Here is a 24,639-nt window from a genome sequence, read left to right on the forward strand (position 1 = left end):
TTTAGCTCAGCGGGTTGTATGTACAACAGTTGCCCTGCAGCGTTCTCGCTCTTTCAGGTCTCCTGGGCCCCACCATCCGAGCTGAAGTCTATGACACGGTGGTTGTTACCTTTAAGAATCTGGCTTCCCGCCCTTTCAGCCTCCATGCTGTGGGTGTGACATACTGGAAAGCATCAGAGGGTAAGTCTGGCCTCTTATCTCTGGCTCTGCAAAAGCTTACACAGTGCTTGTTTGCAGGAGGGCAGAGATATGGGAGCAGGGAGCTGAAGAATATCGTGCTGCATTCAGCGCTAAATGGAAAAGCAACCTTTTTGCCCAGGTTTTCCCATCATAAACCTCATTCTCATGGATGCATTAAAAACAAACAACAACAAAACCCCACCTTACCACCCAGCGAGATTCCTGGGGCAGGGAAGAGGGAAAGAGAGAGAGCATTGTCATATTTTTAACTCCTGGTGGGTGTTCAGAGACCACTGATTAGGGCCATAGGCAAGTGGGTTGGGTATATAGATGGATAGGTGATTGGATGGTTAAGGGAAATTATCACAGGATTTCTAGTGCACCAGTTTGAAATCAGCAAAAGTCAAACAGAAACTGTCCATCCAGTAATAATCTGGTTTAAACTAAAAAAGTATTCAGATAATGAACTAACCCATTACTTGGCTATTTAACATTGATCTTCTGTTTGCACTAAAACTAGCTGTCAGACAGAGGTATCAGATGGTAACCAGCTGAATCTGGAGAGAGGCACAGAGAATGAGATGAGGTAGGGGCTGCCCAGACTGTTTTTAAGAATGATAATAATAAAACAAAGGGCAGTTGTGTGGTGACAGGTCATTGGTGCAGTGGATATGAGGTCATCAGTGACAAATGGGCTACTCTTTTGGCTTTAGGGGCAGGGTATAAGGATGAGACCAGCCAGGCTGAGAAAGAAGATGACGAGGTGAATCCTGGTAAGACCCACACGTATGTCTGGGAAATCCTAGAAGACCAAGGACCAACAGAGTTTGACTCGTCATGTCTGACCTACTCCTACTTCTCTTACACTGACAGCGTGAAGGACATCAACTCTGGCTTGATCGGAGCCCTGCTTGTCTGCAGGCCAGGTGAGGGGCATGGGGAATCGGAAAAGTAAGTGGGTGGTTTAATCCAATCAACTGTTTAGTATTTGGTCATGACTGAAAAGAAAACTTGAATCTTCCTTAAACTGAGTATGAAGCAAAGGCAGGAGCCCTGGGAGGAACAGCATCTGTTGTGGACTGACAGATTTTCTGGTTGACACATTTTCCAAAGGGTGCCTTCATCCATTCCCAGTCCAGAAAATTAACACCCTTTCGAGTGCCATGATGGAAATAACTTGGTCGTCTGTTTCCCTCAAAGACTTTCTAGTATTTCCCAGAGATTCCAAAGCAGTTACTGAGGCAATGATATCAGGGTGTGAATGTTTGTCCACCTTTTTAAATGCTTTCACCTATGCCATGATTATTCAGTGTAAGTCTAGGTGCTTTTTCACACAGATAAGTTGATTTTGTAAGACCAAATACAGATGGGGCCATGCCAGCATGGATTTAAAGATCACACACAGATGATGTAGGATGTGTAGTACCAAGCCAAATTTAGGATACTCTTGCCTATTCTATGCACGATCCTTTTGCCAGAATCAGGGCCGGCTCTAGCTTTTTTGCCGCCGCAGGCAAAAAAAAAAAAAAAAAAGGCGGCCGGACTGTCAAAGCAAAAAAAAAAAAAAGGGCAGCCGCAGGGAGCGCGTGGAGGGCGGTCAAGGCGGCTTGCAGGGCCTCCGCCCATGGGCAGCCAGGCGCTGCAGTCCGCTTGCAGCCGGGCGAGAGGGGCTCCCCCCTCTGGCCTTGGGGTGTCTCTCCCGGCCGGGCAGGCTCCAAGGGGGCCGACACAGGCAGCGCTGGCTGGGGTCTGCGACCTCCGCGTGGGGCCGGCATTGCAGCGGGGCTCGGCACAGTGCAAACGGCGCCGGGATCAGTGGGGCCTGCCCCTCCGCTGCCCGCCGGGCCGCCGCAGAACTGTCCCTGCCACCGCTGCCCGCCGGGCCGCCGCAGAACCCTCCCTCCCTGCCTCCGCTGCCCGCCGGGCCGCCGCAGAACTCTCCCTCCTTCCAGTGCCCGGGGGCTGCAGGAGGTGCTGGCTCAGCCGCTCCTCTAAAGGCGGCTCGGCCGGGCCGGGCTCAGAGCGGCGCGGGAGGCGGAGGCCGGTGCAGGCGGCGGGGAGTGGCGCGTCCCGGGGAGCCCAGCGGCACGATGAGCAGCACTAGTTCCTGCCCCCCCAGGTTGGGGTCCGTGCCCTTTCAGGGCTGGGCTGGCCGCCCCAAGATTGGCCGGAATGCCGCCCCTTACAATGTGCCGCCCCAGGCACGTGCTTTCTCGTCTGGTGCCTGGAGCCGGCCCTGACCAGAATGGAGATTGACCAAAACTTGGTTCCCAATAGTACCTGAAGTGCATAAGAGCAAAAAGTGATGCCAACATAGCACAGACCTAGATAAGATGAACTATTTCAGGTGATTAAATACAATCCTGTATGGCACAAGAGAGAGTCAGGACAGGACATATTGAACTATCCCTTCAGTATCTAGTCCAGGGAGCCTTTGTGGCAGCCTTTGCTTTTCCCCTAGCAGCCTTTCTCCTTAGGATCACTGGCTCTTCAGATAAGGGGACTTCCTTATCACTCCATGCACTGGACAAAGACCATGAGCAGTGGCAGGCAAGAATTAGGCTCCCTCCTGAGTAACCCTCCCAGATCAGCCATGACAGCACAAACCCACGCAAGCCCGAGCAATGGCTTCGCTACCTCCAAGAGGTTGAACAAAAGGTCTCCAGGGGAAGACTGAGATACAACACCGCCCTTGCTGTTTCTTTAACAGTGAGAGCATCACCTCTCTCTCTCCTGTTGCTCGTAGGAGCCCTGACCAAAGACGGAACCCAGGGCACGTTGCAAGAATTCGTGCTGCTCTTCTCAGTGATTGATGAAGGTAAGTACATGGTATGAGGGTGGCCAGATCCTGTATCCTGGCTTTAGAGTAGTCAGATTCTGCTGGTTGGGAGGGTTTGTGGCACATCTGGAATATTACAAACAAAACTAGCCGAACGCACCTTAGAGTAGCTGGAGTTCACTGTCTGGGTGTTTCCTTCTTTGATGTATTTATTTGCTTTTAGGCTGGCAGAAGGGGCTGGAGAACAAAGTCTCTTTTTTTGATTGGCTGCAGAGCTGCTTCCTGAGCTGAGTCTGAACACAGTGGGTGTGTCGACACTGCAGTCGGAGGTGTAACTGCAGCACATGGGATAAACCAGAACTAGCTTTGATCTAATAAGCAATGAATCCACAGCAGCTCAGGCTTGCTGCTCAAGCACATACCCAGGGTCCTAAGTGAGGTTGGACAGCCCAACCTCTACCCTGGCGGTTGTGGATTCACTGCTATTGTTACCTGAGCTAGCTAGACCAAAGCTAGCGTGGGTCTGTATCCCTATGCTGCAGTCCCACCTCTGACTGCAGTCTAGATTCTCCACTCTGCCAGCCAGAGGGGTGAGACACCAGGACTGGTATTTGAAATCTGGTCTCCTGCATCATGGCTCTGGAAGATAACCTCCACCTGGCCACAAGGTTCAGCGTACTGGGCCACTGGTTTTATTCTCAGAGCGGGACCCTCATGACTCTAACTCACTTGATGATGTCCCAGGTGCAAAGAATTTTTGCCGGCCCCTGCATTCCCACTAGCATATGGAAAAAACAGCCTTCAGACCACAGGGCAGTCAAACCCATAGAGGAAATCTAGATTGTGATGAGATTTACTGATGCTGAGCAACCTCAACTCCTATTGACTTCAGTGGGAATAGAGGGTACTCAGCACTTTACAATGGGAACTGAGCACCTCTCAGGATCAGCCCCTTACTACCCCAGATACCCCCGTCTCTCTCTCTCTGTCTCTCTCTCTGTCTCTCTCTCTCTCTATCCCCATACACCCCCTCTATGTATCTACCTATCTATCCCCACACACCCTATCTATCTATCTATTCCCCATACAACCCCTCTATGTATGTATGTATGGATGGATGGATCTATCTATCGCCATACACACCAACATATCTAATCTAATCTATCTATCCCCGTACACCCCCTCTATCTATCTATCTATCTATCTATCTATCTATCTATCTAATGCCATACACTCTTGTGATAAATGAAGGGGGGTAGCTCCCTTTTATGGACCCAGCCAGCCAGTTAGCAATAAAATCCCTCTCAGTAGCTGTTCTCTACTTTCTTCACCTGTAAAGGATTAAAAGTCTCACTGTGATGCATAGGTAAAAGGAAGTGAATGGGGACCTGAACAAAAGAGCCAATGGGAAGGCTAGAACTTTTTAAATTGAAACAAGACTCCCCTTTTGTCTGTCTATTGTTGTTCTCGGGGAGAAGTAGACAGGGAGCAATGATGCTGTAAGAAGCTTTGGGCCAGGTATGAAAAATCATCAGTATCATACCTAGAAACTACTCATCTAAAACCACAGATATGTAAGTAGATTAGGAAATGTCTAGAAAGACGTGATTAGGTTTATCCCTTTTATTTTTTATGGCTTGTGGATTCCTCTGTGCTAACCCCAGGTGCTTTTGTTTTGCTTGTAACCTTTAAGCTGGACCTCAAGAGAGCTATTTTTAATGCTTAATTCTTGTATTTGCTCTTTTTAAATCTAGCAGTAGCCTGAGTTTTCAGATGTATTTTCTTTCTTTCTTTTTTAATAACATTTACCTTTTTTAAGAACAGGTTTGGAGTTCTGTGTCTTAAGAGGTTTTTGCACATTTTTTTTTTATTAGCTGGTGGCAACAACTGATTCTCTTTGTTTTCTTTCTCAGCTCTTCCCCAGAGGAGGGTGTGAAAGAGCTTGAGGGTACCCCACAGGGAGGAATTCCCAAGTGCGCCTTCCTGGGTTCTCAGAGTAATTTTGCACTTGGGTGGTTTACCAATCCAAGGTCAGAAAAAAGCTGTAACCTTGGGAGTTTAATACAAGCCTGTTTAATACAATACAGTGGCAAGTATTAATTTTTAGAGTCCTTGCAGGCCCCTATCTTCTGCACTTGAAGTGCCAGAGTGGGGAATCAGCCTTGACAACTCTATCTATCTATCTATCTAGTGCCATACAGCCCTCCCCCCATACACACCTTCTATGTAATCTAACTAGCTAGCTATCTCAGGGAATTGGAATGCACACATCATCACAATAACCCAAGTGCTAAGGCCCTGACCCAGCAAAGTACTTGGGTACATGCTTAATTTTAACTTGTCCTGCTGACCTCACACACTGCAAGTCATGCATGTCCTTGAGTTGCTTTGCTGCACCGAGGCCTCACTGATTAGCACCCAGAACAACAGTGCACAGGTGCTGTGCTGCAGTCACTCCAAATATACCGAAGGCAGAGCTCTGAAGGAGCCCCGTCCTTCACAGAAACATGCTGGGCCCAGGACATCCAATCAAACAGGATAAATCAATCAGAATAAAAAAATAATGTTTGACCAGCAGCCTGATTGCGGCCTGGAAAGGCCTGGCAGCATAGTCTGGCGCCCCCAGTTCAGGAGAATGAACAGTCAGGGGACCGAATCCCAGCGTGAGGGGGCTGTCACCCGAGAGCGCACTGCTGCCCACTCCAGGATTGCAAGGCTCCAGACGCTAAGGCCTCAGCTCTCGCAGCAGATCACACTCCATGAATTGCATTTGGCTAAAAACTCTCCCAGCTGAACTTCTTTGTCTCTCTCCCCAGGGAAGAGCTGGTACCCAGAGCCCAACAACACAGGAACTCCTCTGCCCTTGGCTCAGCTGCACGCTATCAACGGCTATATCAACGGCTCTCTGCCCGGTACTGGATGCTGAGGAGTGGGGGAAGGGAAAGGAGGATGAGGGAGAAGGGCGGTCTAGGAGCAGTGCAGGAGGGAGATTGCTTAGAGTGACACAACAGGGTTATAGGAGCACCTGAAGAGAAGGGGTATTTAGACTGGAAGCCAAGAAAAAATTCCTGAGATTGAGATCTGCTAGGCTGTGGATTAGCCTCCCTAGGGATCCCTTTCTCCCACCTTTGTCTGTCTTGTTTATTTAGCCTGGAAGCAGGGCCAGCTTTAGACCAATTCAACCAATTTCCCTGAATCGGGCCCCACACCTAAGAGGGCCCCGCGCCCAAGCCCTAGTACGGCGTACCGTCGTGGCCCAGCTTCCCCAGGGGGCAATTTAAAGGGCCTGGGGCCCCAGGCCCTTTAAATTGCCACCAGAGCCTCACTGCTGGAGCCCTGGGGTAGGGCTGCGGGGCTCTGGGGGCTATTTAAAAAGTCCGGGGCTCCCGCTGCCTCTACTGCCCTGGCCCTTTAAATAGCCGCTGGAGCCCCACCACTTCCTCAGGGCTCCCTCGGCTATTTAAAGGGCCGGGGCGGTAGAAGCAGGGGAGCCCCGGGCCCTTTAAATAGCCCCCAGAGCCCTGGGATAGCGGGGGGCTCCGGGGGCTATTTAAAGGGCCGGGGCTCCAGCTGCCTCTGCTGCACCCCCTGCCCGCACCAGCCCCACACCCCCTGCCCGCAGCCAGCCCATCTCCAGCCAGCCCTGCACCCCCTGCCCGCAGCCAGCCCCTGCTGCACCCCCTGTCCTGCCCGCACCAGCCCGGCCCCCCCTGCCCAGTCTCCAGCCAACCCCTGCCGCACTCTCCTGCCTGAAGCCAGCCAGTCCCGCACTCCTCTGTCTCCAGCCCTGCCAACCCCTGCCACACACCCCTGTTACCCTGCCTGAAGCCAGCCAGCCTGCCCCACACACCCCTGTCTCCAGCCAGCCCCGCATCCCTTGCCCTGCCTGCAGCCAGACCCTACCTCCAGTCAGCCCCTGCCCTGCCTCCAGCCAGCCCCATGTCCACTGGTGCCCTGCAGTTCCCAGGGCAGTAACCCTGCACACCTGCTTCAATGAGGGGGACAGGGAGCAGCTGGGACCACACATGTGCACACCATCCCCAGGGAGTGGCGGGGACCCACACATGTGAAACCGAGCTCATTAATAACCGATCAACAGCATATATGTCGCAATGTACATAATATATAATTTTATTATTTATATAGTTATGGAAAGTAAATAATACATGGAAGAAGTGAAAGGCTTTTTTTTACATGTTTTTTTTTTTGTTAGTCATCCCTGCTGGGGCCCCGCCAAAAATGTTCTAATTGGGCCCCGCACTTCCTAAAGCCGGCCCTGCCTGGGAGCTCTCCAGGGCAGGGACTGTCTTCTACTAGATGTTTGCACAGAATGTAGCACACTGGGCCCTGCTTTTAGCCTTTCTGTACTATACTAATGAATGGGTGGCAGGCTCAGCGCTGGGAATCTCTAACACTAGTGTAGAGGGAGCATTGAGGAAATATAGCAGGAGACAATCCAGCACTGACCAGGGATGGAGTAGACAACACACCAATATTTTATCTGGATTCCATCTTGAAGGGCCCTGTCACACTCCCATGATAGTCAGTGGCAAAATGCCCACGTGTCTTTACCGATGCAGAGTCAAGAATTGTACCCCAAAAGTCTGCCTGAGGAAAAAGCAGGGGGAGAAGTGAAGAGGAACAGCAAGTGTTTCTAGATGGAGAGTCCTTTCCATCCCTAATTCCTACGGGCCAGAACTTGAAGTCCCTAATCTGGGCCTGACCCCATCTCCCATTAAAGTCAATGGCAAAACTCCCATTCACTTCAGGATCAGTCCCTCTTTTTTTGCTCAGTCCTTACTCCCCTGGCCCAGATGCTAAGAGGTGTTGAGCATCTGCAGTTCCCAACAGAAGTCAGAGATCCTGGCATGACAGGTTCCCAGAGCTTAGCACCAGTCAGGGGTTGGCCCATTGGTGTCTCTGGGTGGACTGGAGGCTATAGCTGTGTGATTCTATGAGCTGTTCTCTCATTGGTGCATTTCCCCTCTCTTCCTGGCAGATCTCCACTTGTGCCAGAAAAGACCAGTCTATTGGCATGTCATTGGGCTGGGTACCGCCCCGGAAGTGCACTCTATTTTCTTTGAGGGCCACACATTCTTGGTGAGGAGCCACCGGCATGCAACTTTAGAAATCTCACCGGCCACCTTCCTCACGGCTCAGACCATGCCCACCACCAGCGGCAGGTTCCTAATGTTTTGTCAAATCCCGGCCCACCAGCAAGGTAACATCCACCAGCCATCAGGCTCGGAGGGGTCAGGAGAGAGAGGATGGGCTGGAATCAGAGATGTGTGAGGTGACACAACTCACAGCTCCCTCATGCTCAGTTAGACTTGCCTAGACCCAGTCACACCCCTTCATTGATCTGCAAGGGGATCTAAGGTTGGTGTAATTGGCACACTGAGGAGCTGAAAGTGGGAGTGGGGCTATTTAACTTACACCTTTTTGTAGGCGCCAACTCCGTGGGTGCTCTGGGGCTGGAGCACTGACAGGAAAAAAAAAAGGGTGCTCAGCACCCACTGGCAGCTCCACCAATCAGCTCCTCTCCCCCCCCCCCCCCCCCAGCGCCTCCTGCCCGCTGAGGATCAGCTCTTTAGCGGCATGCAGGAGGTGCTGGGGGGAGGGGAAAGAGCAGGGGCAGGAAGAGGCGGGGCGGAACAGAGTGGAAAGAGGCGGGGTGGGGGTGGGGCTTTGGGGAAGAGGTGGAGTGGGGGCTGGGCCTGGAATGGAGTGGAGTGGAGCAGGAGCGGAGCAGGAGCAGGGTTGAGCACCCCCTGGGAACTCAGGAAGTCGGTGCCTCTGCACCTTCTTACCCCTGCCTACTACTTTTCTTGCTACTGTCCTCTCTTCCAGCCATTAAACTTGTGAGATTTGCCATCTTGGACTCCTTTAGGCCTGGGGGAAACTCAGAACTTCTGCTGTTGGTTACAAATTGATGAGTGGATGTGTGAGTCAGGAAATAAGCACATCTTAGAAAGTCTAACAGGCTGTAAAGTTAAAGCAGTCTCCTCTCCCTTACACTGGATAAATCAGGAGTAATTCCATGAATGCCAGTGGTATTATACCAGTATAATACAGGTGTAAGAGGGAGGAGAATTACAGAGGCCCACTTGGAATTATTTAGCATCATCTCTGAATTTGGTCCAGAATCTTTCCCAGATTTGTTTTTTCCTGTGTTATTTCAAGAAGCAAAAAGAACACCACAAATTTCTCCAGAAGGCTGCAGCAATTAATTGGAAGCTAACCCAGGCCTCAATGTAGAGTTTGTGTTATAGAGCTCCTTAAATGATCATTGGTATAATTAATTCTGTCTTTGCAGAGGTAGTGGCTGTAATGCCTCTCCCATCTGGCTGCACTGGAGTCTGTTGGCTGTACATTTGTCTTAAGTCATCTATGGATACGTACATATAAATCCCTGCCCTCCTCTACTAACCTATCTAATTCCTCTCCTAATCACTCTCCTCATCTGTCTCTCCACCTCAACCTACTTACCAAGACAGATACAATATGGCTAGATAGCTGTATGTCCATCTGATGTAGAGGCAGGTAAATGGGATACTAGTGAAACAATATCCAGAGCTGTGAGTGAGTGAGACAGACAGACAGACATTGATGTTTCTGCCTGGCCCATTTGAATCCAGCTGGCATGGAAGCATACATCAGTGTGGAAGTCTGCCTGGAAGAGCCCAAGATGAAGATGAGGCTGGCCATAGATACACCAGATGAAGACTATTATGATGACAACTATGATCTGGACAACACAGTGATTGTATTTGATGAGAGTGACTCTTCCCCCTCGATTGGCGCACGCGCTTTTGCCAAGCAGGAGCCTGTGACCTGGACTCATTACATTGCAGCTGAGGAGGTGGATTGGGACTATGCCCCAATAATACCCACTTATCTGGACAGGTGAGAGCATGTTAGCACGGCCAGGGCATGGGGTGAGTACAGGCTTGGCCAGCTGTTCCCTTTTCCCCCTCTGAGTTTTCTTTCTCTTCCTCAAATCACCATGAAGCCTCAACCAGACCCTTTCCATTAGCAGCTTACTTCTTCCTCCTTACATTGAGGAGTTAGGCTCAGGACAAGAAGAGAGTGGGCTAAGTTCTTCTCTCAAGTATACTGCACAACCTCAGGGGAGTGAGAGCTGAGTTTGGCCCTTATATTTAAGCCATATTCCTTGCTGCTGGCAAATGGTAGGCTGAGCCATATAAGTCACCAAAGCCATAATGTGGTTTACTTTCTGCCCATGGAACCTGATCTAAAGGGAACTGTTGTCATTAAGAATCCTATCTGAGGGTGTATTAGATTAGACAATACCATCAGCATGGCAAAAAGGACTACCCCAGAATAAAGGCTGGGTGAGCAATCTAATATAGCCCGAGGCAGCACGCGCAGTACCGGAGCATGAGGTTCTGTTTGGTCCCTTGCCAGAGGCTGGGAAAATTGTGGAAATAACAGTCAGCTCCTGGGAGAAAGGGAATTGTTTGATCTACTGTACCAGTAGTCACTAACTTTCCACAAGCCACTTACCAGTAGCACAGGTAGAGTTCTGGAGGGAGCTGTGTGGTACTAGTCCTCTGAACAGAGGGTTCTGTAGTTGGTGCTGAAATACCCAGCCCACCTTGCCCTCTTAACCTGTGAGGGTGCCATGGTGGGCCACTTTCTCGGGTGCTACCGCTTTGCTGGTTTCAATGGAGATACACCAGGGATTCCTTTGGCCCTATATTTTTGCAGCTGAGAGATGTGATTGCATTGTCCTGAGAGGATGGATCTGTACCAGATACAAGACAAGATTAGCCCCTAATGATGCTCCACTTCCTTCTGGGTAGCAGTAATCTGAGAATTCTATCATAGCAGTGTCTTACTCAGCACTGCCTGGTAGTGACAGTTGTCACCAGTCATCCCACTCGCTCTACTCACGCAGGCTTGCTTGGGTATTAAGCAGGGTCACAGGGTTCTGCTTTCCCATGGAGAGTCTCAGCCCAACCCCCAAAGGACAAGTATCAACCTCTCAAAACTCACTATCCCAGTTAGCACTGACTGGGCCTCTTGTCTGCAGGGAAGCCGAGGGCTGAAAGCGCTAATAGAGGGGGTCCTTCCAGATCAGGGTAGTAAGAGGACGCTGCCTTGGCCAAACAAGGAGTTTACTCAGCCATGTGATTTCGGCACCTCTGGCAGTGACCTCAGCACATGCGGGCAAGTGCCAGGCTCACTGCTCTGCTACAGCAACCAGTTGCTGCCAGGTCAGGACACCGATAACTAACCTCTTGTTATTAAATTGTGTAGTCAATAGTGTGACCACACTTGGGTCTGTTATGAAAGAGACTCAGGAGCCCGGTAACCAATATCAGCCAGGTTTATTGCTAAAAGCCAATACCGGAAAAATGGTTCAATACAATACCAGTTTCTGGGATGCCGTATTGTTGTTAAATTCACCTTACAAAGAAGGTATGCTCCCAGAGCTACACATTTCAGCTGGTAGTATTTATAGGATGATTTTAGAGGTTACAAACCCCTTCACACTTCACTAAAACCCAAACATCAATTTGTCCCCATTCCCCATTTTTCTGTACCTTCTTTACTAGCACTTCAGATACTTATCTGAGAAAGTATCTGTACTAGGGCAGAACATTAATGGATTTTGCCTTTGACAAGTTTCCTGTTTTCTAACTCCAAAGCTGACTTCAGCTTTGCAAACTGTTCTGGGATACTTAGCGTAAGTGAACAGGATTATAGAAAGACATAGGCCAATTTAGGCCATATAACTGCTAGAAATATATATATACAACATAATGTTATATTGATATTATGTGCTTAATGCATATTAATACATGTGGTGTGAATAATGCATATTGATAATGCGAGATCGTTCTTAACAAGCAGCTTTACAGCCTTTTATCTTTTTATCTATGCAGTTCATTACTTCTTCTCTAAACTCCAAATAACGGGAACTGCTAGTACCATTTTATACTTTGGGTATACTATGATCATGGTTTTGATATTTTTCCTTTTTACAGGGACGATTGGATTTTTTGCCTGCTTCTGGTTTGTTAGTAAGATTTTCAGTTAGTAAGATTATTAGCCCAGTGTATATTGGTCAACAGTATCCTACAACTGCATCTGGTGTAGGCTTCCTCCCTTATAGAAGTGATAGCCTGCATTTGAATCCAATCTTAGGGTTGTGGAAAAGTTGTATTTTGTTGCATTGTTTTTCAGGGCAGGGACTTCCTTTTCATTCTGTTTCTGTACGGTGCCTAGCACAATGTGGCCCTGATCCATGATTGGGGCCTGTGCGCTCTACCACAATAACAAATTTATTATTATACTGTTATTATTAATAATAATGATGGTGATAATAGTAAAAAAACAGCTCCTGTGCCCTCCGCCTGGGCTCACTCATTTCTCCTTTCCCTCTCTCCCCTGTAGAAGTTACACAAGTCAGTTTCTGGAAGCTGGTCCTCAGCGAATTGGTTCAAAGTATAAGAAGGTGATGTTTGTGGAATATGAGGATGGGACCTTTAAGAAGCGCAAGGTATCAGATCAACGTGACACAGGAATTCTGGGACCTGTCCTTAAAGGAGAAGTTGGGGATCAATTTATGGTAAGAGAAAGAGAGAGACGGCTTTCTGGCAAGAGGGATGGGAAAGGTAAACTCTGAAGATTCATTACTGTTCTTCTTCTTGGTTCCCTATTCATGCCTATGGTCTGACACAAATTCTTTACTGAGTCCCTTGTAGTAGCTAGTGTCCACCAGAGAGGAGGACCTTCTTTCAGTTGCTATTGAAATCTAGAGGTAAAAGCCTCATTGACTTCAGTGGAAATTCACGTGGGATGGATTTGGCCCAACGCTCTTGACTTGTCTTTAATGCAATCAGCTGTGCTTAGTAATCATACTAACCCATACATGGTACAGTACGTGCCTTCCAACACATTCTTCCGAGACATATCTGTCCACTTCCTTCCTTGAGTCTTCTCCAACTATGTGTTGATTGCACGGGTAATTTAGGATGTACAGTACCTGGGGGAGGCTGCTTTATACGCACAGCCTATCTCACTGTACTCTTTTATTAACCGGCTGCTTGACTTGTTTATCATTACCAAGAGGCAGAGTGGGCTTCTGGTGAGAACAGGTTATGATTCAGCGGATTCTAGTTGTAGTCTCTTTGATTTGCTGTGTAGCTGACGGCAAGGAACTGAGGCCAAAGACTTCAAACTGGGATGGCACTTATCTCCATATTTATTTGACTGGGCAGATGTTCAGAAACGCCACACACCCACGATTGCATTTGAGGCAGATGGCAGTTGTGGGTGCTCAGCACCTCTGTGAATCAGGCCACTTACTCAAGTCTCTTATGGATTCAGTATCCAATTATGGGCACCCATGTTTTAAAAAATCAGTCTCAGCCACTCTGGGCCTCACTTTTCCCATCTGTAAAATGGGTCTAAATAATATTTTCCTACCCTCTAATAATTCTGCCATTTCCATGCTCTTCCACGGACTGACTGAAACTGGGACCTCAAAGAAAGTCAGGGTCATAGAGTTTAAGACCAGAAGAAACCCACTGGATAATCTAGTCTGACCTTTAGCCGTCACAGGCCACCAGCACCCCCACACTAAACCCGACAACTGAAATGAGACCAAAGTATCACAGCCCACAGGAGACTAGACTGTTATGTGCCACAGACCGAGAACAGGAGGGACTGAGGTGCACCAGTGCCCGAGGCCCCCTGCAATAGTAAGGCAAAGTGTGCCTAAGACCAATCCAGACAACATGGAGACACTGCTGAAGATGAATGACCATAAGGAAAGCTTTGAAGACACAGGGCTATAGAGGGCTAAGTGTTATTGTTGTTTGTTGTCATTTCAGATTGTGTTCAAGAATCTAGCAAGTCGGCCTTACAACATCTACCCTCATGGGCTCACCAGCATAAGTTCCTATCACCCAGTGAAGTCTTCTGAAGGTGAGATTGGCTGAGGAAGGTCACTGGAATTTAGCAGAGCTGTGGGCAAAGATCACATACCTCAGAACAGGAGAGTTTGGTGAAGCCCGCAGTAAATGGGTTGTTTTACCTATTCAAAGTACTTGGGTACTGAGGTCCCCTGAGACTGTATTAACTCTTGATGAGAGACCCCTCTGCGCTGTGGAACCTTCTCTTTGAGGGAGGTTTTGGGAAAGGGGCTGACAGGAGAGGTCCTGTTGATCAGGGAACTGAGGGTCAGCCACAGAGGTCCAGGAGGCAGTGTGGAGGCCTCCCTCATGCAGATAGCTCTGGCCTCTCTAGGGCCCCCAAGATCTGAGAAGATCTGCATGTTCTGGAGTCCAGATCTCCTGCTGCTTCCACTGAGAGGCCAACCCCGCCTCACAATGGCAGAATTCAGAGGAGGTTGCACAAAGGGAACCTCTTGGGGTTTCCTTGCCCCTGCAGAGGTTCTGCAATGAGGGTCACTCTATGGTCGCATGTTCCCTCATGATGCTTCCAGACAACAGGAACTGATTCCTCTGCTGCTCTTCATCAGTAATGGAGGAATCACCGAGCCTCAGACATTCTTGTCTTTACACAGGATTTCTTTAGCATATCAGATCATCCAAGTCAGTATCCTCCTTTGGCTGTGGCCAGCAATGCTTTGTAGGAAGGAAATACCCACTGCCATAATGCACCTTCCAGTGAGCGATGCCGTACACGTGCACTGGGGAAATTCCTTCCCATCCCATGCACAGTGATCAGCATATGTCTTGTATATTTCACTTTCTCCTCATTCCCTGGGCATTTCACACTGACCAGCCCTTCCAAAAACCTTCCTGGAACCACACAGCTATAAAATGGGTTTTAAATGGTAGCTTAAAGCAAAGTCAACTAAATAAACTTGCATGGTTCTAAAAGTGTTTTGAATGATCAATTGGCATTTATCACAAAATTCCTTAACATAAAACACTGCTTTATTAGCAGTGGTGTAGTGTGGTAGTGACATGGCTGTCAGCTGCAGTGTTTTGAGCCATTGCTGTAGGATAATGCAATATTTTTATTATATAATCAATACCTAGCTCTTTTCAGCAGTAGATCTCAGAGCATTTCACAGTTTTTAATATATTTAGCCGCACACAGCTGTGTGAGGCAGGGCCCTGCTATTATCCGCATTGTACTCATGGGAAACTGAGGCACTGAGCAACTTGCCCCAGGTCACACAGGAAATCTGTGGCAAAATTGAACCCAGGTCTCCCAAGCCCTCGGCTAGTGCCCTAGCTGCTGGACCACCTGATTGGGGACAATGATAATCACTAGTCCTCTTTCTGCCATTTTACTTAATACAACCACCCAGTTATGCCACCTTCCCAGTGACCAGTACCGAAATCAACAGGACTGCTTCGCAGTCAGGTGCTGCTCAGTGGACTGGAATCTTACCTCATTTATACCAGTGTAAATCAGGAGTAATTTAATGGAAGTCAGCAGAGTAACACTGGTATAAAACTAGGGTGAGGGTGGCAGAATCGGGCCCTTTGTGGCATTAGTGAACTACTCCCTGGGCAAGAATCCTCCATTTTGATGCTGCCAGGATGGGTGAGCTGGGCACATAAGCACTCTCCTGCTCTGCTTTAGTTTGGGGTTTCCCTCTGGTTCAACTTATCCTCCTGGTACTGCTTCTTGTTTTCCTGTGTGCAGTTGCTAGGTTACCATCTGGCCTTCCAACCACTGCTGGGCTGCCACCTGGTGGGAATCTTTGGAAGACACTGTTACTTAGGAGCCATCCTGATTCCTGGGTGGGCATCATGCAGCTTCTGTCTCCCTCCTCTTTCTTTCTGAAGGATTAAAACTATCTAGGACAACAATCGCAGTGCATGAACAAGCTCCTCTGCTGCTGCTACTAGCAGGCATGGGAACCTCCAAGAAAAGGAGAGGAACCAGTGGTTTCAGGTTTCATAAAACTAGCTCAGATTTGCAACCCCCTCTTTTTTTGCCCCCCTATGATTTAATTTAAGCTAGTGCTTTCCTCCAGGACAGCTAGGTTCTGTTCCTGGCTCAGCCACTGACTCACTACATGACTGTGGGCAAGTCACCTCCATGCTTGGTGACTCCATTTCCCCAGCTATAAATTGGGCAGAACACTCACCCATCTTTGTGGGATCTCTGCCTAACAATTATTGTACCATAATTTAAGGGTGATCAATTAAATCCAAGTTTTTCTAGCAACTTGGGCTCGGCATTAGGGATGGATGAGCCCCCTTCAGAAGCATATTGGGCATAAGCAATTGCCTTGAGCAGGTATCATCACTGTATTTATTTGATGTTAGCGTTTTCTGTCTTCTAACCAACCTTCTTTTCTCAGTTATTCTGTATTTGTCTGTCATTCTGCCCTTCTCTGCATCACTCTTCACCTTATCTATTCCCTTGCCATTTCACCTATAATCACTCAGCATGACACAACCCAGATAAATTTGAGTTCAGATCAAACTCAGCCCATGATATTCATAAGTGGTTTCAAAATTAGGCACAAACCTTCCCTTCCATCCCTGGCTCTGTTTGGCTCAGGCAAATACTAGCACCTCCAGAGAAGTCTTCAAACCTTCCCTTCATACTGTACAGGCCGCTTGGGTTTGCAAATGTGGTCCTGATTCAGGAAAGCACCTAAGTGTGTGCTGAACTTTAAGCACATGTTTAAGGCCCAGTGCCCTTCCTGCAGAGGATTGCTTTGTTGGCTCATGGCCTTGGGCTGGAAGTGTTGTGGGATCAGGCTTTCTCATGAGATTTCAGGAGCTCTGATTGGGGTTGGGCCAGCAGTCCCCACAAGAGAAGCCTCAATCCTGGAATCTAAACACTGTTGCTTCTGGACCTGGATGCTTGTTCTGGACCTTCTGCTGCTTCTACAGGATGCTTGTATGATCTTGATTCCTACTTGTCCCATTCAATCCCTTCCTTCCTCCAGCCCATTTTATAAGTAGAATTACCCCCTCCACCGAATACCCAAACCTAATGAATTGCTGTTGGGGGTTGTCTGTTACCAGATAAAGATGTGAAGGATATACCTATTGAGCCTGGCCAGTCATTCAAGTACAGCTGGAAAGTGACGACTGAGGATGGGCCGGCTGGCTCAGATCCTCGCTGCCTGACCCATTTCTACTACAGCTCCATCAACCCAGTCCGAGACACGGCCTCGGGGCTAATCGGCCCCCTCTTGATCTGCTCTAAAGAATCGATGGATCAGAGAGGGAATCAGGTGAGCTCTTCCCTTTCAGCATAACCACCTGCCATGGCGGAGGTGGAGGTGTGGCCAAAGTGTGCTGGAGTCCCATTCCTTTCCTGTTGGAGCTGCAGGACAAAGCCATTGCGGTGCAACATAGTGACACTGCACCGCAGCTTCCCAACATTTAAAAATAAATTAATGGAGATATCCTATCTCCTAGAACTGGAAGGGACCTTGAAAGGTCATCGAGTCCAGCCCCCTGCCTTCACTAGCAGGACCAAGTACTGATTTTTGCCCCAGATTCCTAAGTGGCCCCCTCAAGGATTGAACTCACAACCCTGGGTTTAGCAGGCCAATGCTCAAACCACTGAGCTATCCCTCCCCCCATTTGAATTTTCCCATTGTGATAATGCATCATTGCTTGCTAATTTTTCATCCTTAGGGACAGATCCCAAAGCCCTTATGTAGGCAAATCTCCCATTGGCTTACATGGGAGGTTTGTTTGGCTAAAGGGCTGCAGAATTTAGTCTTTACTTTCCATGACACCAATATTAATCAGAACTGACAAAACCTGTGTCTTGCCTTGATTTCAGTGCAGACATATGGTTACCTGCTCTGGACAGCTGGTTCTGCTGACAAGTGCCTGGTCATATATCCATATGATGGGTAACTTACATTACTAAGGATCTGAGATCAGAGCTGATGTTACAGAAACACAGCAGTTGGGTTATATGAAATGATTCACATTGTAACTCACACCTATGCTCTCCTGCCACTGAAAGATCTCAGTGATTCTGGAATAATAATAATCCCTAGCTCTTTTCATCCGTAGATCTCAAAGCACTTTACAAAGGAGTCAGGATCATTATCCCCATTGCACAGATGAGGAAACTGAGGCATGGGGAGGGGAAGTGACTTGCCCAAGGTCACCCAGTAGGCCAGTGGCAAAGCTGGGAATAGAACCCAGATCTCCTAAATTGCAGTCTAGTGCTCTATTCACTAGGCTGCACTGCCTGAGAGGAAACAGCCTCATAAGTGCATAGGTCACTAACATATCCATGGCACCAGGTACATAGTAGTGTAGCAGCAACATTAAGAGCGAGGGAGTGTGTCATAAGGCATGGCCACCCCATAGCACTCCTTTTTGCCCAAGCATAGCACTGCCAGCACTCCCTGCCTCAGTTTCCTTCCCTGAGGTAGATCTCCTCAGCTCTCCAACACAGGTCAATGCTGGAGATGTGGCTTAGCCCTCCAGCAGCGTCACAATGAACATGACCCCTTCCGGGGTAACAACAATCCAGCTAAAAGTCCCAAGAAACAAAAAGGTTCTTCTGCCCTCCATGGGTGTCTTTTTAGCCCATCATTTGCGTCCTGGTCCCAGCCCCTTTCTGGGTTACCTTGGTGTCTTCCCTGCTCCAACACAGGGCACTCAGCCCCAAGCTGGTGCCCTTGGAGAACCCGGCTTTCTGCAAACCCTGGCTCATGGCTGCACATCCCAGACTGAGCTCTTTCAACCCTTTGATGAGGCAAATCCCTTATCGCACAGGTGGGGCTGGTCCCATCTCCCCAGAGTATCACACACCCTGTTCATAAGACAGAGTATTTGTTTTTGTTCTAGTCCTGTCTCTGTGGCCCTGAGCAAGGGCCCAATCCTACAGAGTGCTGATCCCTTCAATGTCCTCTTAAGACACTGGGAGTTAAAATTAATGAGCTCTGACAACAAAATCTATTGACATTTTCTTAAATCCCCAATACGTATGGTCAGTGACTGGGCTTTTGGCTACTGCCAGGGTTGTGTTAGTGTCAGTGAAGGTAGAATTTGGCCCCAAAGGTTCAGACGTTTGCTTTGGATGAGCATCTAGCACGTGTCTGCTCCTCCAGAGCGCACTCCTGGGCAAGGAGACTTGCAAGAACAAGCTTTCACGGCACATTTCCAGTGCTTCTCTTTGGGTTGAGGCATGAGTTGTGCTTTCTGCAAAGAGCTTCTCCCAACCCTGGTTGTAACATGAACACAGAGCAGCTTCATGCTCAGATGTGCTCAGCCTGGCTGCTGCAGCTCACTCTGGAATCTACCATCTCTGAACTCACCTAATATAGCTGCTGCCTACATACCGTGAGGCTCTAGGTTGGAGTTTAGCAGCAGCCATATGCCGGATACATGCACACACAGGATGTGCAGCCACAGGACTCCACTAGCTGGCTGAGAGCGTTGTCGTGCCCACTGGCTGAAGCGGCGGGGGGGCAGGCCAGAGCAGGAATCAAATGTGCGCACAGTGGTGGGGTAGCAGCAGGTCAGTCTGCATCAGAAGCAGCCAGGACAATCGTCAGAGCTCTCTGCGGGTCAGTAGGCAAAAGATCCAAGCCCAGGGGCTGGGTCAGTGGGTTGGGGAGGCGAGGTCAGGCGAGGCAACAAGGCAGGGTTGGGAGAGGCAGCAACCAGCAGACAATGGTCTGTTGCTCAGACAGCTTCCTCTTCCTGTTGGGGCCTTTCTATAGTCCAGGTACCCAGGGAGAGTGCTCCTGTCCATCCAGTCAGGGGCCCATAGGCCTTTAGCAATCAGGCTGTTGTTCAAGGCAGGGATTAAATGCATTGCTGGGCACAGCAGCTAAGGCTGCCACCTGGTGGGCCTGGGTGCAGTACCAACATCCTGCCCAGTCTTGGGTGATAGTTGGCAGGCACACTGTGACCTCTGAGTGTCAGTTTACATCCAGGCCAGAGCCATCCCAGATTATGAATAACCCCCTTCCTCTGTGATTCCCAGATGATGTCGGATGAGACTAGGTTTGTGTTGTTTTCGGTCTTTGATGAAAACCACAGCTGGTACCTGGCAGAAAATATACAGAGGTTCTGCACAGATGCAGCTACTGTGAACCCCCAGGATCCTGAATTCTATGCCTCAAATGTTATCCACAGTGAGTATCCCAGGGTGTGAGCTGTAAGTGGAGGACTGAAGAAAAAACCAGGATTATTCATACTGTGACAGACCCAGACCAGTGGGGTACAGGAGTCTGGTAGAGGGCAAATATACTGGTCACTGGATGAGTAGTTTTTTGTTCCCTGAGTGACCAGAGCAGGGGCTGCACTAGAGTAATCAGGAACCTGCTAGAACCAGTTAAGGCAGGCAGGCTAATTAGGACACCTGGAGCCAATTAAGAAGAAGCTGCTAGAATCAATTAAGGCAGGCTTATCAGGGCACCTGGGTTTTAAAAAGGAGCTCACTTCAGTTTGTGGTGCGAGTGTGAGGAGCTGGGAGCAAGAGGCGCAAGGAGCTGAGAGTGAGAGGGTGTGCTGCTGGAGGACTGAAGAACACAAGCGTTATCAGACACCAGGAGGACGGTCCTGTGGTGAGAATAAGGAAGGTGTTTGGAGGAGGCCATGGGGAAGTAGCCCAGGGAGTTGTAGCTGTCATGCAGCTGTTACAGGAGGCACTATAGACAGCTGCAGTCCACAGGGCCCTGGGCTGGAACCCGGAGTAGAGGGCGGGCCCGGGTTCCCCCCAAACCTCCCAATTGACCTGGACTGTGGGTTCTCCCAGAGGGGAAGGTCTCTGGGCTCTTCCCCAACCCACATGGTGAATCTCTGAGGCAAGAAAATCCGCCAATAAGCGCAGGACCCACCAAGATAGAGGAGGAACTTTGTCACACTGGTGTCAGCGGTGGGATCTTGGGGTGTACAGCGCGGCGGAAGAAGGAGGGTGATTTAAACAAAAAACAAAAAAAAAAGGGAGAGGGTTTATTTTTTTTCCACCACAATGGATGATGTAGTGCGGGCACTGATACAAGCTATGGCGGCCCAGCAGGAGGCTACCCGTGTCCAGGCAGCCGCCCAACAGGAGGCAGTGCGGCTGCAGCAAGAGACTAATCGCCTGCTGATGGACCAGGCTGCTCAAGACCGAGCTATGTTGCGGGAACTGGTAAACCAGGTAAAGTCCCTTACAGAGCTGAATCGCGGCCATGATGGGACGCGGCTCATACGGGCCAGCCATTCGCTGCAGAAAATGACACGGGAGGATGAACCAGTAGAGGCAACAGAGACTGGGCCTCTAGATCTTGGGCAGATTAGCCCCGGGAGAGGAAATTTTGGACGGGACCAGGCAGAAGACCCAAGGTATGACAACATTAGGAAAGAGGTGACTGAAATAGATGGGGTCCCCGTGGAAGGAAAAACCCAGGGACCAGGACCCTACTTCATAATAAAGAAGGATCTCTTATACCAGATTGCACCAGTACAGGGGCAGAAGGTACAGCAGATCCTAGTACCTCAAAAACACCAGAACGCTGTATTAAGTCTTGCTCATAGTCATCTTTTTGGGGGGCATTTGGGGGTAGAGAAGACCCTGGCACGAGTCCTATGACGGTTCTTCTGGCCCGGAGTACATGAAGAAGTGCGGAGGTACTGTGCCTCCTGCCCGGAGTGTCAGCTGCACAGTCCCCATCCCCACTTGAGGGCACCTTTAGTACCCCTTCCCATCATAGAGGTCCCCTTCGAGCGAATAGCCATGGACCTAGTGGGATCCCTGGAGAAGACGGCTCGGGGCCACCAATATATACTTGTTGTTTTGGACTATGCTGCTCGCTACCCAGAAGCCGTCCCCCTGCGGAACACGGCCTCTAAAACTATAGCCAAAGAGCTGGTGGGGATCTTTGCCCGAATGGGGCTACCGAAGGAGATATTAACCGACCAAGGAACCCCATTTATGTTGAAGCTAATGAAGAACCTCTGTACGCTGCTCCATATACATACCCTGAGAACTTCGGTCTACCATCCACAGACTGATGGGTTGGTAGAAAGGTTTAACCGAACCCTCAAGGCTATGATAAGGAAGGTGGTAAGTCGGGACGGGAAGGATTGGGACACCCTACTACCCTACCTTATGTTCGCTATCCGGGAGGTACCACAGGCCTCAACTGGGTTTTCCCCCTTCGAGTTATTATACGGGCATCACCCCCGTGGCATACTAGATATCGCCAAAGAGATCTGGGTAGAGGAACCCAATGAGGGGAGAAATATAATAGAGCATGTAATGCAGATGCGAGACCGGATAGCCCGGGTTACCCCTATTGTACGGGAACATTTGGAGAAGGCACAGGAGGCCCAGCGAACCCATTACAATCGCCAGGCAAAAGTGCGACAGTTCCAACCAGGGGATCGGGTTATGGTGTTGGTACCCACGGCAGAAAGCAAGCTTCTGGCCCAATGGCACGGGCCCTATGAGGTGGTTGAACCCGTGGGGGAAGTAACCTACAAGGTGCGGCAGCCAGGATGCAGAAAACAAGAACAGATTTATCACGTTAACCTTCTGAAATCCTGGCATGCACAAGAGGCATGCACAACGGTCCAAAAAGACCTAACCCAGGAAAACAAGCCTTCCAAACAGGTGAGAGTGTCTCCCGATTTAACACCAGACCAGAAGAATGAGGTGTCTGAGATGATCTTCCGGAACCAAGATGTGTTCTCGACAAAACCGGGTCGAACAACCGAGACATATCACCACATCGTCACGGACCCTGGGGCCAGAGTAACAATGAGGCCTTATCGGGTGCCAGCGGCAAAAAGGGAGGAAATAAAAGCAGAAGTAAAAAAAATGCTGGAGTTGGGGATCATCGAAGAATCCCACAGTCAGTGGTCCAGCCCAATCGTGCTGGTGCCCAAACCTGATGGCACCACAAGATTTTGCAACGACTTCCGGCGACTAAACGAAGTATCCCAGTTCGACGCGTACCCCATACCTCGCATAGATGAGCTAGTGGACCGTCTGGGTAATGCCCGGTACTTAACTACCCTAGACTTGACAAAGGGGTACTGGCAGATTCCCCTTGCAGAAGACGCAAAGAAAAAGTCTGCGTTCTCTACACCAGAGGGTCTTTTTCAATATACTGTCCTCCCTTTTGGACTACATAGGGTAGCTTACCTTCCAGCGCCTCATGGACAAGCTATTATGCCCGCATAACAGTTATGCTGCTGCCTACTTGGACGATGTGGTCATTCATACCCCAGACTGGGAAACCCACCTGGAGAAGGTGGAGGCAGTCCTCGATACCTTCAGGCAAGCTGGCCTTACAGCAAACCCTGCCAAGTGCGCTGTAGGGTTTACAGAGGCCAAATATTTTGGCTACATTGTGGGAAAAGGTCTGGTAAAACCCCAAGTGTGCAAGTTAGAGGCCATCCAAAATTGGCCCCGACCAAGTCGCAAGAAACAAGTCCGGGCGTTCCTAGGTGTGGTGGGGTATTACCAATGATTTATCCCCCACTTTGCCACAAGGGCAAGCCCCCTGACAGACCTAGTGAAAGCCCGTGGACCTGATCTGGTGAGATGGTCTGACGCAGCAGAGGAAGCATTCACAGACCTATGGACTGCCCTCTGCAATAACCCCGTACTGATAGCCCCTGATTTCACCAAGGAGTTTATCCTGCAGATGGATGCATCGGAAGTAGGGTTGGGAGCCATTCTATCACAGATGGTCGGGGAGGAGGAACACCCAATTCTATACCTCAGTCGGAAACTCCTTCCAAGGGAACAAAAATATGCAGTGGTGGAGAGAGAATGCCTCGCTGTAAAATGGGCCATGGAAACATTGCGCTACTACCTGCTCGGGCGCAGATTTGTCCTCGTGACCGACCATGCCCCTCTTCAATGGATGCAGCGGAACAAGGAGAAGAACACAAGGGTGACCAGATGGTTCTTATCCCTCCAACCTTTCCAGTTCCGTGTGCAACACAGAGCAGGGAGCCGTCATGGCAACGCCGATGGCTTGTCACGTGTGCACTGTCTGGCGTCCCAAGCTGCCCAACCCCTTGGCGTTGAGCAGGGGGGAGGGATATGTGACAGACCCAGACCAGTGGGGTACAGGAGTCTGGTAGAGGGCAAATATACTGGTCACTGGATGAGTAGTTTTCTGTTCCCTGAGTGACCAGAGCAGGGGCTGCACTAGAGTAATCAGGAACCTGCTAGAACCAGTTAAGGCAAGCAGGCTAATTAGGACACCTGGAGCCAATTAAGAAGAAGCTGCTAGAATCAATTAAGGCAGGCTAATCAGGGCACCTGGGTTTTAAAAAGGAGCTCACTTCAGTTTGTGGTGGAAGTGTGAGGAGCTGGGAGCAAGAGGCGCAAGGAGCTGAGAGTGAGAGGGTGTGCTGCTGGAGGACTGAGGAGCACAAGCGTTATCAGACTCCAGGAGGAAGGTCCTGTGGTGAGAATAAGGAAGGTGTTTGGAGGAGGCCATGGGGAAGTAGCCCAGGGAGTTGTAGCTGTCATGCAGCTGTTACAGGAGGCACTATAGACAGCTGCAGTCCACAGGGCCCTGGGCTGGAATCCGGAGTAGAGGGCAGGCCCGGGTTCCCCCCAAACCTCCCAATTGACCTGGGCTGTGGGTTCTCCCAGAGCGGAAGGTCTCTGGGCTCTTCCCCAACCCACATGGTGAATCTCTGAGGCAAGAAAATCCGCCAATAAGCGCAGGACCCACCAAGATAGAGGAGGAACTTTGTCACAATACATAAGGACCT

The 24,639-nt window shown here is 49.6% G+C and overlaps 1 protein-coding gene across 1 annotated transcript in view; it reads left to right on the plus strand.

The window, feature by feature from the left end:
• Positions 1-24,639, plus strand: part of F8 (coagulation factor VIII) — an 83,907-nt gene that overhangs the window by 11,204 nt on the left and 48,064 nt on the right. Inside the window, exons 3-12 of the mRNA XM_065410755.1 lie at positions 58-180; positions 894-1,106; positions 2,927-2,998; positions 5,776-5,871; positions 7,959-8,180; positions 9,598-9,865; positions 12,383-12,557; positions 13,825-13,918; positions 16,957-17,168; positions 19,898-20,048. Of these exons, the coding sequence (XP_065266827.1) occupies positions 58-180; positions 894-1,106; positions 2,927-2,998; positions 5,776-5,871; positions 7,959-8,180; positions 9,598-9,865; positions 12,383-12,557; positions 13,825-13,918; positions 16,957-17,168; positions 19,898-20,048 (1,626 nt within the window). The remainder of the gene's footprint in view (positions 1-57; positions 181-893; positions 1,107-2,926; positions 2,999-5,775; positions 5,872-7,958; positions 8,181-9,597; positions 9,866-12,382; positions 12,558-13,824; positions 13,919-16,956; positions 17,169-19,897; positions 20,049-24,639) is intronic.

Source organism: Emys orbicularis, chromosome 9 (assembly GCF_028017835.1).
Source record: "Emys orbicularis isolate rEmyOrb1 chromosome 9, rEmyOrb1.hap1, whole genome shotgun sequence".
In the NCBI taxonomy this organism is placed as follows: Eukaryota; Metazoa; Chordata; order Testudines; family Emydidae; genus Emys; species Emys orbicularis.